The 18,057-nt window shown below is 45.1% G+C and overlaps 1 protein-coding gene across 2 annotated transcripts in view; it reads left to right on the top strand.

Annotated features, from left to right (window-relative positions):
- Nucleotides 1–18,057, top strand: part of LOC120059085 (structural maintenance of chromosomes protein 1A-like) — a 39,371-nt gene continuing 21,314 nt past the window's right edge. For both annotated transcript variants that reach the window (XM_039007878.1, XM_039007877.1), the window contains exons 1-22: nucleotides 1–304; nucleotides 859–1,047; nucleotides 1,407–1,519; nucleotides 1,986–2,189; nucleotides 2,548–2,786; nucleotides 2,995–3,253; nucleotides 5,678–5,818; nucleotides 5,928–6,110; nucleotides 6,379–6,486; nucleotides 9,393–9,578; nucleotides 10,077–10,256; nucleotides 10,544–10,690; nucleotides 10,937–11,074; nucleotides 11,290–11,513; nucleotides 11,802–11,943; nucleotides 13,463–13,608; nucleotides 13,871–14,024; nucleotides 15,473–15,583; nucleotides 15,903–16,059; nucleotides 16,424–16,578; nucleotides 16,871–17,092; nucleotides 17,908–18,015. In XM_039007878.1, coding sequence (XP_038863806.1) covers nucleotides 196–304; nucleotides 859–1,047; nucleotides 1,407–1,519; nucleotides 1,986–2,189; nucleotides 2,548–2,786; nucleotides 2,995–3,253; nucleotides 5,678–5,818; nucleotides 5,928–6,110; nucleotides 6,379–6,486; nucleotides 9,393–9,578; nucleotides 10,077–10,256; nucleotides 10,544–10,690; nucleotides 10,937–11,074; nucleotides 11,290–11,513; nucleotides 11,802–11,943; nucleotides 13,463–13,608; nucleotides 13,871–14,024; nucleotides 15,473–15,583; nucleotides 15,903–16,059; nucleotides 16,424–16,578; nucleotides 16,871–17,092; nucleotides 17,908–18,015 — 3,615 coding nt within the window. In that variant the 5' untranslated portion in view covers nucleotides 1–195. The remainder of the gene's footprint in view (nucleotides 305–858; nucleotides 1,048–1,406; nucleotides 1,520–1,985; nucleotides 2,190–2,547; nucleotides 2,787–2,994; nucleotides 3,254–5,677; nucleotides 5,819–5,927; nucleotides 6,111–6,378; nucleotides 6,487–9,392; nucleotides 9,579–10,076; nucleotides 10,257–10,543; nucleotides 10,691–10,936; nucleotides 11,075–11,289; nucleotides 11,514–11,801; nucleotides 11,944–13,462; nucleotides 13,609–13,870; nucleotides 14,025–15,472; nucleotides 15,584–15,902; nucleotides 16,060–16,423; nucleotides 16,579–16,870; nucleotides 17,093–17,907; nucleotides 18,016–18,057) is intronic.

Raw genomic sequence — 18,057 nt, 5'->3', positions numbered from 1 at the left:
CTGGAAAATGGCGCATTGTTGTTGCAAGGTAATCGCGTTAGTTAGCCTAGCACACAGTTCGATAATGTAACTTTTGATTATTTTATAACAAATATTTACAATTTGCGTGCATGGTACGAGTTCAATCGCTAGCTAGCATTAGCTTCTATCACAACAACACAGATTCTTTGTTTTCGCACAAGCGATCTGATCATAATGGGTTATTTGAAGCTAATAGAGATCGAAAACTTCAAATCTTACAAGGGCCGACAAATCATCGGCCCATTTCACAAGTTCACTGCGATAATTGGGCCCAATGGATCCGGTAAGTTATGGTCAATATTGCAAGTATTCTATCTAGCTAATGCTTATTTTAGCGTTACTGCACTGCTGGTAGGTAACGTTACTAGTTTATCCGGGTTGACTATTTGCTACATTTGTTTCAAGCTGCAACGCTTTAATACTTTGTTGACAATGACAGCAATGTACATGCATATGAACCGTTGCATTTGAATGAATATTAGCTATAACTGTAGTTAGCCAATGTTTAGCTGGATAGCTATCAATGGCCAACTTCGTTTTGCATGGCCAGGTGCACTGGAGAGTTCTTGGACCAATGAAATGGTGTAAATTGTGTAAACTCTGCCCACCCGGTGCACAGGGACATGCAAAACGAACGCGCCCTACACATTCCTTCCCTGACGGTCACCCAGTCAGTAGGAACAAATATATGAGATCTCACATGCATAAACATTAGAGCAGCACTTTTATTATGTAGTCTTAACCTAGCCAGCTAGTTACGTCCTTTTCCAAATCAACCATATTTGCACGACTTGAATAGATTATTCACTGACTCCATTCATATTCTCTACCTCCCAGGCAAGTCCAACCTCATGGATGCCATCAGCTTTGTGCTTGCTGAGAAGACCAGTAACCTGCGTGTGAAGACTCTGAAGGACCTGATCCACGGAGCTCCAGTGGGGAAACCAGCAGCCAACAGAGCGTTTGTGAGCATGGTGTACCATGAGGACAGTGGAGAAGAGCGCACCTTCACTAGAATCATCATTGGTAAGCCACGGCGTTCCCCACTGACTTTCTCAACACAGATCCATTGGTAGAGAGAAACTGTGTGGTTAATGACACCTAACTCAATTTCGTCTGGTCCTCTTTGAAGATGTTTATATATCTGATGGCGCAAACAAGGTTGATATGCAAACCCCCCCCGAAAATATACTGTAGATAAAAGTAAGGATCTGCGTCAGTCTGCATAACAACCATCTTCCATGTTGTCTGTGTGTGTCAGGCTCCTCCCCAGAGTACCGAATCAACAGTACGGTGGGGGGGTCTGGCAGAGTACAGTGAAGAGCTTAGGACACGCACAGTAATGCATATAATAATAGTTTTACCCGTTTTTATGCACGTCTTAGGCTCGTCGTCAGAGTACCGAATCAACAGTAAGGTGGTGAATCTGGCAGAGTACAGCGAGGAGCTGGAGAAACTAGGCATCCTCATCAAGGCCAGGAACTTCCTCGTCTTCCAGGTGAGATAACTCACACAGGGCTCCCAAGTGGTGCAGCGGTCTAAGGCACTGCATCTCAGTGCAAGATGCGTCACTACAGACCCTGGTTCGATTCCAGGCTGTATCACAACCGGCCGTGATTGGGAGTCCCATAGGGCGGCGCACAATTGACCCAGCGTCGTCAATAAATAAATATGTAAATAGGATTTTGTTCTTAACTGACTTGCCTAGTTGTTAAATAAAATAAACACACACACATACTAATATAGTCACAAGCAAACAAATTGTATAAATGAACACAAGCATTTTCTTGATCTTTGTTCACAATATATCACGCACATGCAAACGATTTACATAATTAAGCAGAATGTGTGTAGAGTTTTCTTATAACTGAATTAAAACTCTAGAGACCATCTGTCCATGGACCTCTCTTAACCTATGTATGACAGTGTTAGTAACCTTTGACCTCTATGTATTCCCCAATCAGGGTGCTGTGGAGTCCATAGCCATGAAGAACCCTAAGGAGCGTACGGCTCTGTTTGAGGAGATCTCCCGGTCTGGGGAGTTGGCTCAGGAGTACGACCGCAGGAAGAAGGAGATGGTGACGGCTGAGGAGGACACACAGTTCAACTACCACCGCAAGAAAAACATCGCTGCGGAACGCAAAGAGGCCAAGCAGGAGAAAGAGGAGGTATGGAGGACACATCCTGTCTGGTGGCACCACATCCTGCTCTTTCCCTCTCCCCGTCACTCACGTTTTAATCTTCTGGTGGAAGTTCATACTGGGACTTTGAGAGTGAGATTGTTAGACTGACATACTCTTATCCCTTCCTCCATACATATAGTCCTTTGTTGTGGTTCTTATGACACACATTTTGTCACTATCGTCTGACATTGATGAAGACCAGTTGGTCAAAATGTTAGCCCTGTGAAATGGAATAAACATTTTCCTGTTTTTCACCTGAAAAAGGAAGTGCGGGACTTGTTTTTTTCCTTCAATACACACACACACACACACACACATTCACTTTCTGCCTCCTCCTCTCTAGGCTGAGCGTTACCAGCGTCTGAAGGACGAGGTGGTGAAAGCCCACGTCCAGATGCAGCTGTTCAAACTGTATCACAATGATGCTGAGATCGAGAAGCTGAACCGCGATCTGTCTCAACACAACAAGGGCATTGACAAGGACCGCAAGAAGATGGACCACGTGGAGGAGGAACTGAAGGAGAAGAAGAAAGAGCTGGGGAGGATGATGAGAGACCAACAGACTGTGGAGAAAGAGATCAAGTAAGTGGGGATGATGGATGGAGGGAGGGAGAAAGAGCTGGGGAGGTGATGAGAGACCAGCGAGTAGGGAGCGAGGGTGGGAGTGAGCGAGGGAAAGGAGGGATAGCTCGTAAGGAAGGAGCCTAAGAAATTGTGGAGATTTGATAGGCCAGGGGAAATAGTTGCCATTTTGGAAGTTAAAGAGGGAATATCGTACCCCCCCTTACAGGGAGAAGGACGCTGAGCTGAACCAAAAGCGACCCCAGTACATCAAGGCCAAAGAAAACACCTCCCACAAGATCAAAAAACTAGAAGCAGCCAAGAAGTCCCTCCAGAACGCCCAGAAGCTGTACAAGAAGAGGAAGGGGGACATGGATGAGTTGGAGAAAGAACAGGGGGCCGTGGAGATGGCCCGGCAGGAGTTCGACGACCGAATGGAGGAGGAGGCCCAGAGTCAGGGACAGGACCTCACACTGGAGGAAAATCAGGTTTGAGACAGGGAGCCTATGAAGAGTCATAAGGATTGTGGTGACTTTACTTTCATTAAGCCGATGACTATTATTTATTTAATAAACTATGTTTAATTGTTACCTGATTTTTAAATGAATCATGTAACATTTAACTCATTAGGATCTGGGGCACCACGAGAGCAGTTGTTTAAAGAGTTACCATCCCCTGAATTAATCTCTAAAGGTCTTTACCTATAACATCCATAAAACAGTCAACATATTAATCATAACCTCTTATCATATCATCATTCTGAACAATCGTAACCACATGCATCTGCAAAAACCTCAGCCGTACTCATGATTCAGTACTACACAAATTGGTTGAATGAATTATTTACTAGCTAACTAAATAATAACACAGAATAAACATACATACTTAATACATGAGAAAAAAGTCCCTAACAGACTGACAACATATGGCGGCTTGTTACATAGAAAATTAAGAGAGGGGTACAATTTAGAACTATCCTCAAAGTAATCATATACTTTGCACACGAACCGCCGCCTTTTTGGAATAAGAGATAATAAATGTACTTACGCTATGTGTGAATGCCTTCGTTCACCGTTTATCTCGGTCGGAACCAGCCCTCCTTAGGAAGGTTGTTGGCCTTTCAGCGGCAAGCTTTTATGGCTCTGATTGCCCGAAATGGGTCTCCCTTTTCCCGTCTTGTACTGTTGTTCACTCTGGAAGATAGCTAGCCAGCCGTGTCAACGGTTCCCATTGCTGATAAGCGTTTTAGGATACGGTGATTTGAAGAGTAGTACAGTAGGATGATTTGAAGAGTTAGATTTTCTAGATATTTGACTCAAGACAGCTAATCAGCCGTACCAGTGATTGTCCGAGAGGGGAGTTTTCTCCTCTCTCCACCTCGTGTTGATAGTCAAAGTTTTAACCACTTTACACGCACACAGCTGCAGCCTGGCAATGTTCTGGTCTAGTCTGGGAGGTGAGTTGAGTTGATTTCATTCACCTCGTGTTGAGGTTCAAAGTTCCAACCATTTAAAATGTTTCCTGGTCTAATGTTGATTTCTGTTACCAAGCCTTTTATGCACTCTGGCCGAAGGGTACGGTTCCGTCAGTCTGACCTCAGTCAGGGCGTGGGTACTTACTATGTACAGTTTATAGCAGATAGATTCTCTTGTACCTTCTAAAATCACATTTCTATCTTAACAAATACGTTCATCTTTTTTCATATTTAACATACAACGTTAAGGATGGAGACTTCATACCTGTAGTGTAAATACTTTTCAAGTTACAGTATTTCCTTTATAACCTTTTTAATGACATCACAAAATAAAAACCAATATGACATTAGTTTATCTCTGACCATTCCCCATGTTCTTATGTTAGAAACATTGTTCCAGTATTCTTTTTTAACAAAGAACATTCCTTGGTGGATTTTACTGGAGGAGAAAAGAGAGGGCCCTCTTTATGACAGGGTGTGAGCTGTCAACCCCCACCAGCTCCCTCCTCCCCTCTTCTGTGGGTGAGAGCGGTCTGGTTACTGTCAACCATTGCCAAGCTGATCTGACCCGTTGGACCCTCACAGAACAGTCATTATGACAGTCATTAGCTTCATTATAATCTATGAATGGTCATTAGGAGAGAAGCATGGAGGAGGTGGCCCAGAGCCAGGGACAGGATCTGGTGTATTTTAGTTTTTTTAGGTTAGAGCCTATGTAGTCTATGGAGGGTCATAATGGTGTTGGGGTTATAGTGACTTATGTAGGGTCAGATGGCTCGACAGGAGTTTGACGACTGCATGAAGGAGGCAGAGAGCCAGGACCTCACACTAGCGGAAAACCATGTGTTATGAAGGTTGCTGGTTCAAATCCCAGGTTGGCCAGACTTACGATCACGCCAATAAATATGTAGGTCAACTAAGCAATAATGCCCGAGGAGGTGTGGTATATGGCCAATATACCTATGGCTATGGGCTGTTCTTATGCACGACGCAACACAGAGTGCCTGGGTACAGCCCTTTGCCATGGTATGTTGGCCATATTTCACAAACCCCCGAGGTGCCTCATTGCTATTATTAACTGGTTGCCAACAGTAAAAATAACTATTTTTTCATACCTGTGGTATACGGTCTGATATACCACAGCTTTCAGCCAATCAGCATTCTGGTTCCCCCGCACAGCTAGCTAACGGTAACCCCTGTATATAGCCTCGCTATTATTATTTTACTGCTGCTCTTTAATTATTTGTTACTTTTATTTCTTATTTATTTGAGGTATTTTTCTTAACTGCATTGTTGGTTAAGGGCTTGTAAGTAAGCATTTCACTGTAAGGTCTACACCTGTTGTATTTGGCGCATGTCACAAATAACATTTGATTTGAATTGAACCATCCAGTAATATCTACTACTCTCCACCTCTTCCCCCTCCTTCCCTCCCCAGGTGAAGGTGTACCACCGTCTGAAAGAGGAGGCCAGTAAGCGGGCGGCCACTCTTGCCCAGGAGCTGGAGAAGTTCAACAGAGACCAGAAGGCAGATCAGGATCGCCTTGACCTGGAAGAGAGGAAGAAAGTGGAGACTGAGGTAAAGGATGCTGATACAGAATAAAGGGTTGTGCTCATTGGGGTACCCAACGGAAAAGTTGAAGGAGTGACCAAAGAGAGAGAAACGTTATTCAAATGTTCATCTGCAGGCAAAGATCAAGCAGAAGATCCGTGAGATAGAGGAGAACCAGAAGCGTATTGAGAAGCTGGAGGACTACATTACCACCAGCAAGCAGTCTCTGGATGAACAGAAGAGAATGGAGGAGGAGCTGACTGAGCAGGTGGAGGGGGCAAAGAACAGGATCGACGAGATCAACCTAGAACTCAATCAGGTACTGGGACGCTATCTGTCAATCATTCAATCAGTCATTGATTGATACTGAAACACGTTGGGAAAGACGAAACATGTTGTGTTGACATTACATGATAGCTGTATCACAAATGCCAATCTGGGGAAAAAACTGAATCTTATCATTTCAGTTTTGCTGTTATGGATTTTCCTGCAAATGGCAAGTCCCTGGATCCTGTCATATACATGGTTTGGGCTGAGGACATTAAGAGATTTGATTGACAGCCTGTCTCTCTGTGTCTGTTCCCTAGGTGATGGAGCAGCTAGGAGACGCCAGGATCGACAGACAGGAGAACAGCAGGCAGGCACGCAAAGCAGAGATCATGGACAGCATCAAGAGACTGTACCCCGGATCTGTGGTAAGACCTGGAGGCTAGCATAGGATAACGACAGAGTTGTCTGTAGAGGCTAGGGGTCAGAGGCTAGCATAGGGTAACGACAGAGTTGTCTGTAGAGGCTAGGGGTCAGAGGCTAGCATAGGGTAACGACAGAGTTGTCTGTAGAGGCTAGGAGTCAGAGGCTAGCATAGGATAACGACAGAGTTGTCTGTAGAGGCTAGGGGTCAGAGGCTAGCATAGGATAACAACAGAGTTGTCTGTAGAGGCTAGGGGTCAGAGGCTAGCATAGGGTAATGACAGAGTTGTCTGTAGAGGCTAGGGGTCAGAGGCTAGCATAGGGTAATGACAGAGTTGTCTGTAGAGGCTAGGGGTCAGAGGCTAGCATAGGATAACGACAGAGTTGTCTGTAGAGGCTAGGGGTCAGAGGCTAGCATAGGATAACGACAGAGTTGTCTGTAGAGGCTAGGGGTCAGAGGCTAGCATAGGGTAACGACAGAGTTGTCTGTAGAGGCTAGGGGTCAGAGGCTAGCATAGGGTAATGACAGAGTTGTCTGTAGAGGCTAGGGGTCAGAGGCTAGCATAGGATAACGACAGAGTTGTCTGTAGAGGCTAGGGGTCAGAGGCTAGCATAGGATAACGACAGAGTTGTCTGTAGAGGCTAGGGGTCAGAGGCTAGCATAGGGTAATGACAGAGTTGTCTGTAGAGGCTAGGGGTCAGAGGCTAGCATAGGGTAACGACAGAGTTGTCTGTAGAGGCTAGGGGTCAGAGGCTAGCATAGGATAACGACAGAGTTGTCTGTAGAGGCTAGGGGTCAGAGGCTAGCATAGGGTAACGACAGAGTTGTCTGTAGAGGCTAGGGGTCAGAGGCTAGCATAGGGTAACGACAGAGTTGTCTGTAGAGGCTAGGGGTCAGAGGCTAGCATAGGATAACGACAGAGTTGTCTGTAGAGGCTAGGGGTCAGAGGCTAGCATAGGATAATGACAGAGTTGTCTGTAGAGGCTAGGGGTCAGAGGCTAGCATAGGGTAATGACAGAGTTGTCTGTAGAGGCTAGGGGTCAGAGGCTAGCATAGGGTAACGACAGAGTTGTCTGTAGAGGCTAGGGGTCAGAGGCTAGCATAGGGTAATGACAGAGTTGTCTGTAGAGGCTAGGGGTCAGAGGCTAGCATAGGGTAACGACAGAGTTGTCTGTAGAGGCTAGGGGTCAGAGGCTAGCATAGGGTAATGACAGAGTTGTCTGTAGAGGCTAGGGGTCAGAGGCTAGCATAGGATAATGACAGAGTTGTCTGTAGAGGCTAGGGGTCAGAGGCTAGCATAGGGTAACGACAGAGTTGTCTGTAGAGGCTAGGGGTCAGAGGCTAGCATAGGGTAATGACAGAGTTGTCTGTAGAGGCTAGGGGTCAGAGGCTAGCATAGGGTAACGACAGAGTTGTCTGTAGAGGCTAGGGGTCAGAGGCTAGCATAGGGTAACGACAGAGTTGTCTGTAGAGGCTAGGGGTCAGAGGCTAGCATAGGGTAATGACAGAGTTGTCTGTAGAGGCTAGGGGTCAGAGGCTAGCATAGGATAACGACAGAGTTGTCTGTAGAGGCTAGGGGTCAGAGGCTAGCATAGGATAACGACAGAGTTGTCTGTAGAGGCTAGGGGTCAGAGGCTAGCATAGGGTAATGACAGAGTTGTCTGTAGAGGCTAGGGGTCAGAGGCTAGCATAGGGTAACGACAGAGTTGTCTGTAGAGGCTAGGGGTCAGAGGCTAGCATAGGGTAATGACAGAGTTGTCTGTAGAGGCTAGGGGTCAGAGGCTAGCATAGGATAATGACAGAGTTGTCTGTAGAGGCTAGGGGTCAGAGGCTAGCATAGGGTAACGACAGAGTTGTCTGTAGAGGCTAGGGGTCAGAGGCTAGCATAGGGTAATGACAGAGTTGTCTGTAGAGGCTAGGGGTCAGAGGCTAGCATAGGGTAACGACAGAGTTGTCTGTAGAGGCTAGGGGTCAGAGGCTAGCATAGGGTAACGACAGAGTTGTCTGTAGAGGCTAGGGGTCAGAGGCTAGCATAGGATAACGACAGAGTTGTCTGTAGAGGCTAGGGGTCAGAGGCTAGCATAGGATAATGACAGAGTTGTCTGTAGAGGCTAGGGGTCAGAGGCTAGCATAGGATAACGACAGAGTTGTCTGTAGAGGCTAGGGGTCAGAGGCTAGCATACCGTTCCCTGTAAAGGCTAGAGGCTACCAGACAGCAGAGATCATGGAGAGCATGAAGAAACTCTACCGCAGATCTGTGGTGGGACTGGGGACTGGATGCTGGCACAGGACAACCACAGAGTTCACTTTCTATGCCTGTCAATGTCAATCAATCACATTTATTTTATAAAGCCCTTTTTATATCACCAGTTGTCACAAAGTGCTTATACAGAAACCCAGCCTAAAAGAGGAAGCAATGCAGATGTAGAAGCACAGTGGCTAGGAAAAACAGGCCATTACTCTGTGCCGGGTGGAGATTATAAGAGTACATGGCCAATAAGGCCAGATCATTCTTCAAGATGTTCAAACGTTCATAGATGACCAGCAGGGTCAAATAATAATCACAGTGGTTGTAGAGGGTGCAACAGGTCAGTACCTCAGGAGTAAATGTCAGTAGGCTTTTCTTAGCTGAGTATTCAGAGGTGGAGACAACTGGTCCGGTAGAAAGATGGTCTCTCTCTGTTTTACTCTCCTCACACCTGTTCTCTGTTCTTGTGTTCTAGGCACGTTTCTTCTCTTGGAATATTGATAATATATGCCATTTAGCAGACGCTTTTACCAAAAGTGATTTCCAGTCATGCATGCGAAGCGCCATGCTCTACTAACTGAGTCATCAGAACATTGATGTCATCGTGAAATGGTTTTTACATATTCCAAAGCTCACGTTCTCTCCCCACGCCCTCCTTCCAGTACGGCCGTCTGATCGACCTGTGTCAGCCCACTCAGAAGAAGTTTCAGATCGCTGTGACCAAGGTGCTGGGCAAGAACATGGACGCCATTATCGTGGACTCAGAGAAGACCGGTAGAGACTGTATCCAGTACATCAAAGAGCAGAGAGGAGAGCCGGAGACCTTCCTGCCACTCGACTATTTGGAGGTAAAACACTGGGGAAAACTACGGTTAATGGGACTGGTCGCACTTATATAGGGTGGAACCCTAACAGTTACCTCAGTCTTTACTGTCCGGGTCTCTCTGTGGTTGTGTCAGTCTTTACTGTCCGGGTCTCTCTGTGGTTGTGTCAGTCTTTACTTTCCGGGTCTCTCTGTGGTTGTGTCAGTCTTTACTGTCCGGGTCTCTCTGTGGTTGTGTCAGTCTTTACTGTCCGGGTCTCTCTGTGGTTGTGTCAGTCTTTACTGTCCGGGTCTCTCTGTGGTTGTGTCAGTCTTTACTGTCCGGGTCTCTCTGTGGTTGTGTCAGTCTTTACTTTCCGGGTCTCTCTGTGGTTGTGTCAGTCTTTACTGTCCGGGTCTCTCTGTGGTTGTGTCAGTCTTTACTGTCCGGGTCTCTCTGTGGTTGTGTCAGTCTTTACTGTCCGGGTCTCTCTGTGGTTGTGTCAGTCTTTACTGTCCGGGTCTCTCTGTGTTGTGTCTCCAGGTGAAGCCTACAGATGAGAAGCTGCGTGAGCTGCGTGGAGCCAAGCTGGTGATCGATGTGATCCGCTACGAGCCGCCTCACATTAAGAAGGCCCTGCAGTACGCCTGCGGTAACGCACTGATCTGTGAGAACGTAGAGGACGCTCGACGCATCGCCTTCGGAGGGCCCTACAGACACAAGGTACAAACACATGGACACACACACACACACCTTCACTGGTTCATTGAAAGTTATGCAACCTAACAAAATGTATTTTTCTGTCTGTCCGTCCATCTATCCCCCTCTCTCTCTCTCCATCCTCACTCCCCCCCTCTCTCTCTCTCTCTCTCTCCATCCTCTCTCTCCCTCCATCCTCTCTCTCTCCATCCTCACTCCCCCTCTCTCTCTCTCTCTCTCTCTCTCTCTCTCTCTCTCTCTCTCCCTCCATCCTCTCTCTCTCCATCCTCACTCCCCCTCTCTCTCTCCAGACGGTGGCCCTGGACGGTACACTTTTCCAGAAGTCTGGTGTGATCTCGGGTGGAGCCAGTGATCTGAAGGCTAAGGCCAGGCGCTGGGATGAGAAGGCTGTGGATAAACTCAAGGACAAGAAGGAGAAACTCACTGAGGAACTCAAGGTAACCTGTTTCTAAAAACGTTATAGGCCTGTACAATGAATTGGGGTTTGTGTATATAAAGTTTCTTTCCTGAAAAGCACATGATTCTGGGTGCTGATAAGCCAGTGCTGGACTTGTTTACCCTCCGTTCATTGACTACTGTGTGTGTGATGTATCTGTGCAAAATATACTAAACTAATTTAGTATCAGAAATCTGTGGAGGATGCTCACTACATTATCCACAATGCACCTCTCTTGTGTCTACAGGAGCAAATGAAGGCTAAGAGGAAGGAGGCAGAGCTGCGTCAGGTCCAGTCTCAGGCCCACGGCCTCCAGATGAGACTAAAATACTCCCAGAGCGACCTGGAACAGACCAAGACCCGCCACCTCTCCCTCAACATGCAGGTATGGAGGTGTAGCAACACAGTGGGCCACAGCAAAAAGTGTGTCAGTTGGTTTTGTAACTTGAGGCTGAGGAGTAACATGTGTCTCTAAGTGCCCATTTGTGGTTACATGATGACCTCTAATTGGTCATTAAGATTCATCAATCACCTAGTAGTAGTAGTGGTGTTAGATGTGATTCATTAGACTAACTTAAGTCATTTTCCCACTTCCTGTAGGAGAAGTCTAAGCTGGAGAGTGAGCTGGCTAACTTCTGCCCTCGCATCAACGACATCAAGAGGATCATCCAATCCCGTGAGAAGGAGGTCAATGATCTGAGAGACCGTATGAACGTTGTGGAAGACGAAGTGTTCATCGAGTTCTGTAAGGAGATCGGAGTCAGGAACATCAGAGAGTTCGAGGAGGAGAAGGTCAAGAGGCAGAACGAGATCGCAAAGAAACGGTGAGGCTCTCATCATCCCCTATGGGTCAATATGAACCGAGTCAACCTGTTTTTAATGCACTGCAGACGTCCATTTTGTGACTCGCCTGTCTCTCAGTTTCTTTGGATAGTTTGACCTAACATCAGCCATTTTGGGCCTGGTCTGTCACTCAGTTTCTCTGAGTGTGTTGACCCTTGACCCCTACATTAATCCAGTTCATGCCTTGCCTTTAGCCTGTCTCTCAGTTTCTCTGAGTGGGTTTACTTAGCTAACGTCGTCCATTTTGTGTCTGTCTTTGTGTCCTCTAGGCTGGAGTTTGAGACCCAGAAGACTCGTCTGGGCATCCAGCTGGACTATGAGAAGAACCAGCTGAAGGAGGACCAAGAGAAGGTCATGATGTGGGAGCAGACCGTCAAGAAGGACGAGGCCGAGATAGAGAGACTCAAGAAGGTAAGTCGAGGCTGAGATACAGACTCAAGAAGGTAGAGACACTATGGCAATATATAGAGTCTCAAGAAGGTACATTTTGTTGTGTTACAGCCTGAATTTAAAATGGATTGAATCCAGATTTTTGGTCAGTGGCCTACACACCATACCCCATAATATCAAAGTGGAATTATGTTTTTTTATTTTTTACAAATTAATAAATAAATAAAAAGTTGAAATGTCTTGAGTCAATAAGTATTCCACCCCTTTGTTATGGCAAACCAAAATAAGTTTAGGAGTAGAACTTTGCTTAACAAGTTGCATGGACTCACTCGGTGTGCAATAATAATGTTTAACATGATTTTTGAATGACTACCTCATCTCTGTACCCCACACATACAGCGCATTCAGAAAGTATTCAGACCCCTTGACTTTTTCAACATGTTGTTATGTTACAGCCTTGTTCTAAAATTGATTAAATTGTTTTTTCCCCTCATCAATATTCACACAATACCCCATAATGACAAAGCAAATACAGGTTTTTAGAATGTTTTTAGAAAAAACGGAAATATCACATTTACATAAGTATTCCAGAGATGTTCGATCGGGTTTTCAGCTGTGCTAACATAATTGCAAAAGGGCTTTCTAATGATCAGTTAGCCTTTTAAAATGATAAACTTGGATTAGCTAACACAACGTGCCGTTGGAACACAGGAGTGATGGTTGCTGATAATGGGCATCTGTACGCCTATGTAGATATTCCATAAAAAATAAGCTGTTTCCCAGCTACAATAGTCATTTACAACATTAACAATGTCTACACTGTATTTCTGATCAATTTGATGTTGTTTTAATTGACCAAAAAAAATAGCTTTTCTTTCAAAAACAAGGACATTTCTTAGTGACCCCAAACTTTTGAAAGGTAGTGTATATTTAATCCATTTTGAATTCAGGCTTATACTACATTTTGGACACGACAAAATGTGGAATAAGTCGAGAAGTAGGATGAATACTTTCTGAAGGCACTGTAAGTCTGTGTCCCAATTCGCTACCCTTCTCCTGAAATGTGCAATTGCACACTCCTGCTCGTGGATTTAAAAATCTGCTGCCAACCAACCTCCACCAATCCAATGCTTTTAAATGCATGACGAGGAAATGTTGGGACGCGGCCTAAATTCTCAGACCGATGGCGTCAATCAAATGTGTTGTCAATCTTTAGATAGATAGATACTTTATAAGAGCTTCCCCACAGAAGGGTTAGGACAATCAGAAAACCTACCATACTAAAGGTTTGTTTTGTTTCCTCTCAAAATATCAACATTTCCTGTCTTTTTCTCCTCACTTTGAAAACATCTACAGTCCTATTGATCTGATTGGTTACTAATAATATCATTTAAAATCCCTCAAATTGTGTCCCATATGTGTTTAGACACGGCGACCATTTACGGTGACGACCATAAACGACCATAAAACGTCAATCTTTCTTTGTTGGTCAGATTGGAAGAGCTTTCAACCCTTTTCTCCCTGTGTCTGTCTTTCCCAGGAGGAGCACCGCCACATGAAGACCATAGATGAGACCATGGCCCAGCTGCAGGACCTGAAGAACCAGCACCTCACCAAGAAGTCAGAGGTCAACGACAAGAACCACCAGATGGAGGAGATACGTAAGAAACTGGGAGGAGCCAACAAGTGAGTCTCAAAGTTTAGACACGCCCACAAACCAAACCCTCATCCTCTTTTTCCACCCATTTCTAAAAGGCACATATTTTTTGACTTACTACTATTTATTTATGTGTTTTAAGAAAAAATAACAGTTGTAGCGTAGCCATTTTGTTTCAGTGTTTGACAACTGTTTGTGTTTACCTCAGGGAGCTGACTCAGAAAGATTGCTACGAGTTTGTAGCATTGTAGTTTGTGGCGTTATTGTTTGACCAATGTGTTATTCCCTCAGGGAGCTGACCCAGCTGCAGAAAGAGGTGACGGCCATCGAGACCAAGCTGGAGCAGAAACGCAGCGACCGCCACAACCTGCTGCAGGCCTGTAAGATGCAGGACATCAGACTGCCGCTATGCTCTGGGACCATGGACGACATCGGCCAGGGAGAGGTACTAAACACACTCTTTATTTTTCTTGCTCTCTCTCCTGTTTTTTTTCTTTCTCTCGCTTCTTCTCCCTTCTGACCAGGGTTTGGTAGGTTACTTTCTAAATGTAATCCGTTACTAGTTACCTGTCCAAAATTGTAATCAGTAACGTAACTTTTGGATTAACCCAAACACGGTCATGTAATCTGATTACATTCAGTTACTTTTAGAAGAAGACAAAAATGTATGTTACCAATTGAACGACATCTATTGCAGGATAAATCAATGTTAAAGTTTACATATCTGGCCATATATGGATGTTACATTTTACTTTATGGGTTGGTTAGATAGGCTTCTTCTAACCCACTGCTTTCTACTACATATAATAACACTATTAAATTATATCTTTACATTAAATAAAAATAAGTGTGCCAGTTTGAGCATGTGTCCATTAGGACTATGGATGCATTTTTTTTATCAGCATGAATTAGATTTGTTAATAAAAGCCTTACTTTAATTCCATAGGCTGGGATCAGCACTATGCAGCTGTTGCAAGAGCACATTTTCACTGGCTTTCCGCTAGGTTTCAAAAACAATGATTAGATAGGCAGCTTAAACTTCTTGAATTCAACCATTATTGGGTTCAAATTTAGATTTGTGAACAGCATCCACAACAACCACAATCCGTAAGGCTCCAATAGTTAAATGAGAGAGCAGCAGTGTGATTCAACAATAAGTGATATCCGTATTGGTGTAGACTACACCACTGCTGTCATCCTTACCTCCAAGCGTTTATTCAAGTTGGATAATCTTTGGATGCCGACAGCAGTCGCACCATTGGAAGACATAGCTTGGACTGTAGCCTACAATAGCCCATTCCTGCTCTTTTCCTGTGATCCATCAAAAACGTTTGGTGTGTCATCATAGTGGTCTCTGACATCATAGTGGTCTCTGACATGTGGTCATCATAGTGGTCTCTGACATAGTGGTCTCTGACATAGTGGTCTCTGACATCATAGTAGTCTCTGACATCATTGCTGTTTTTGACATGTGGTCTTCATTTGGTGTGTCGTCATAGTGGTCTCTGACATCATAGTGGTCTCTGACATCATAGTGGTCTCTGACATCATAGTGGTCTCTGACATCATAGTGGTCTCTGACATCATAATGGTCTCTGACATCATAGTGGTCTCTGACTTGTGGTCCGACTTGCTCAGGTAGAACAAACTTAAACTTGTGCCTTTTTTCAAAGCTGATTTGAATGTCATTGAGTCAAAGATTTTTTTCGCAAACATCCTTTCTGAATTTAAAAGTAATCATCTAGTTTTTCAAAAGTGTCTTATCTGATTACAATATTTTTGCTTGTAAAGTAACGGATTACAGTTAACATTTTTGTAATCCGTTACTCCCCAACCCTGCTTCCACCCGACCTGACTTGACTGCCTCACTGTGTTCACTCTCTCCCCCTCTAGGGGAGCTCCCAGCAGGAGGAGTCTAGCAGCAGTCAGAGAACGTCCAGTACTGTCCTGGCTAAAGAGGCTCTCATAGAGATAGACTACAGCATCCTGTCTGAAGACCTCAAGGTAAGAAGTACACACATGCCTGAACCCTGCATACTAAGGCTGTGTCTGGGAGTGTGCAAGTAGATACTTTAGGAGATGTGTGGAGAATTGGGACATAGTTTCTCTCTCCACATAGACTCAGACTCTATATCTATGTGTACTGTAGCTGTTTCAGTCATGATTCAATACCCAGCAATAAGGTTGTTTTAGGTGAGTTTGAAATGCAGTGTGAGCCGAGGATATGAGTCCCCTAACATATTTGTGTGTGTGTGTGTGTGTGTGTGTGTGTGTGTGTGTGTGTGTGTGTGTGTGTGTGTGTGTGTGTGTGTCACTCTCTCAGGACGCGCTGGCGGAGGATGAGATCAAAGGAGAGATGCACACACTGCAGCAGCGGCTCAACGAGCAGCAGTCTATACTGCAGAGGATCAGCGCACCCAACATGAAGGCCATGGAGAAACTAGAGTCTGTCAGGGACAAGTTCCAGGAGACCAGCGATGGTAAGAGGGAGAGGAGGAGGTCAGGGTTTAGTTGGAAGGTGTGGAACCCAACATGAAGGCCATGGAGAAACTAGAGTCTGTCAGGGACAAGTTCCAGGAGACCAGCGATGGTAAGAGGGAGAGGAGGAGGTCAGGGTTTAGTTGGAAGGTGTGGAACCCAACATGAAGGCCATGGAGAAACTAGAGTCTGTCAGGGACAGGTGGAGGGGGATGAATTGAGAAATGTAGAACCCAGGCTTACACTTGAGTCTGGAGACATGGGCTAACTTAATCCCTCTCACTGAATGTATGAAATGTTACTGAAACAAGAAAGAATTTATAATTATTGCATTATGTGTTGATGATGATCTATTCTGTATTCCAGAGTTTGAGGCGGCCCGTAAGAGAGCCAAGAAGGCCAAGCAGGCGTTTGAGCAGATCAAGAAGGAGAGGTTTGACCGCTTTAACGCCTGTTTTGAGGCTGTATCCACCAACATCGATGAGATCTACAAAGCCCTGTCACGCAACAGCTCTGCCCAGGTATCACTCTCTGTGACCAGATAGCATATTGTTTTGTCCTATTGGGTTGAGTCAAATGGAGTGTCCTTGGCAGGGGCCGACTTTTACATGGTTATCTGTGTTCCCAGAAGAAACTACATTTAACTTATTCAAAATAATGTAAAAAAATTGTGACTAAAAGTTATGCTTTTAGTCTAAAGAAATAAAACCATTAGCTTTTAATTGTGAGCGAGACAACTATTCCTTCTTGGATGTTGTGATATTTGGCTGCACCTCTGTGTACATGTTGGTTAAATATCTGTCTACCCCCCAGGCCTTCCTTGGGCCAGAGAACCCTGAGGAGCCTTACCTGGATGGGATCAATTATAACTGTGTGGCCCCTGGCAAGAGGTTCAGACCCATGGACAACCTGTCTGGAGGGGAGAAGACTGTAGCCGCCCTGGCTCTGCTGTTTGCCATACACAGCTACAAGCCTGCCCCATTCTTCGTCCTGGATGAGATTGATGCTGCTCTGGACAACACCAACATCGGCAAGGTGTCTAAAACCCTGCTGCAAAAACAATATTTTTTTAATCTCATGAAATGTCCATACTCCTTACCCCCCCCTTCATTTTACCTTCAGAACAGCCTCAATTCATCGAGGCATGGACTCTACAAGGTGTTGAATGCGTTCCACAGGGATGCTGGCACTTGTTGACTCCAATGCTTCCCACAGTTGTATCAAATTGGCTGGATGTCCTTTGGGTGGTGGACCATTCTTGATACCCACTGTTGGGCGTGAAAAACCCAACAGCGTTGCAGTTCTTGACACGAACCGGTGCGTCTGGCACCCACTACTATACCCCGTTCAAGGAACTTCTATTTTTTAGTCTTGCCCATTCACCCTCTGAATAACACACATACACAGTGTGTTCTCACTTACCTCAACAAGTGAAAACAATAAGGGATCCTAGCATCTGGATTCACCTGGTCAGTGTGTTATGGAAAGAGCACGTATTCTTAGTGTATAAAGGGGATAGGTTGGAAGTAGGATGCCATCTCAAACGAGCCTCATGTTATTGTCATGTCTAATGTGTTGTCCATCCATATTTGTGACCAGAGCCATATATTTAGAGAGTTGGGCCAACTTTAAGAATGGATGCCATGTTGGCACATTCGAGCGTTCCATTTATCCATTCATGACGAGAATTTTGAATATTGTACTTATCATTGCTTTATTATTTAGTGAACTGCTTTTGGTCAATATTGCCCGTGGGGAGCTAACATGGCTGCCATGGAATGTAGGTAATATAAATGCATCATAATGCAGAAACCTCAACGTCCTAACTCTCTAAATATGTGACCCTGCAGGTGGCCAACTACATTAAGGACCAGTCAGTGAATACTCAGGCTATAGTGATCTCTCTGAAGGAAGAGTTCTACACCAAGGCTGACTCGCTCATCGGGGTCTATCCAGAGGTATGCTCACACACAAGCACCGCATAAACATAAGATGCAACA

This window comes from Salvelinus namaycush, chromosome 14 (assembly GCF_016432855.1).
Source record: "Salvelinus namaycush isolate Seneca chromosome 14, SaNama_1.0, whole genome shotgun sequence".
NCBI classification, from domain to species: Eukaryota; Metazoa; Chordata; class Actinopteri; order Salmoniformes; family Salmonidae; genus Salvelinus; species Salvelinus namaycush.
This window is presented reverse-complemented; position numbering and strand designations above follow the sequence as displayed.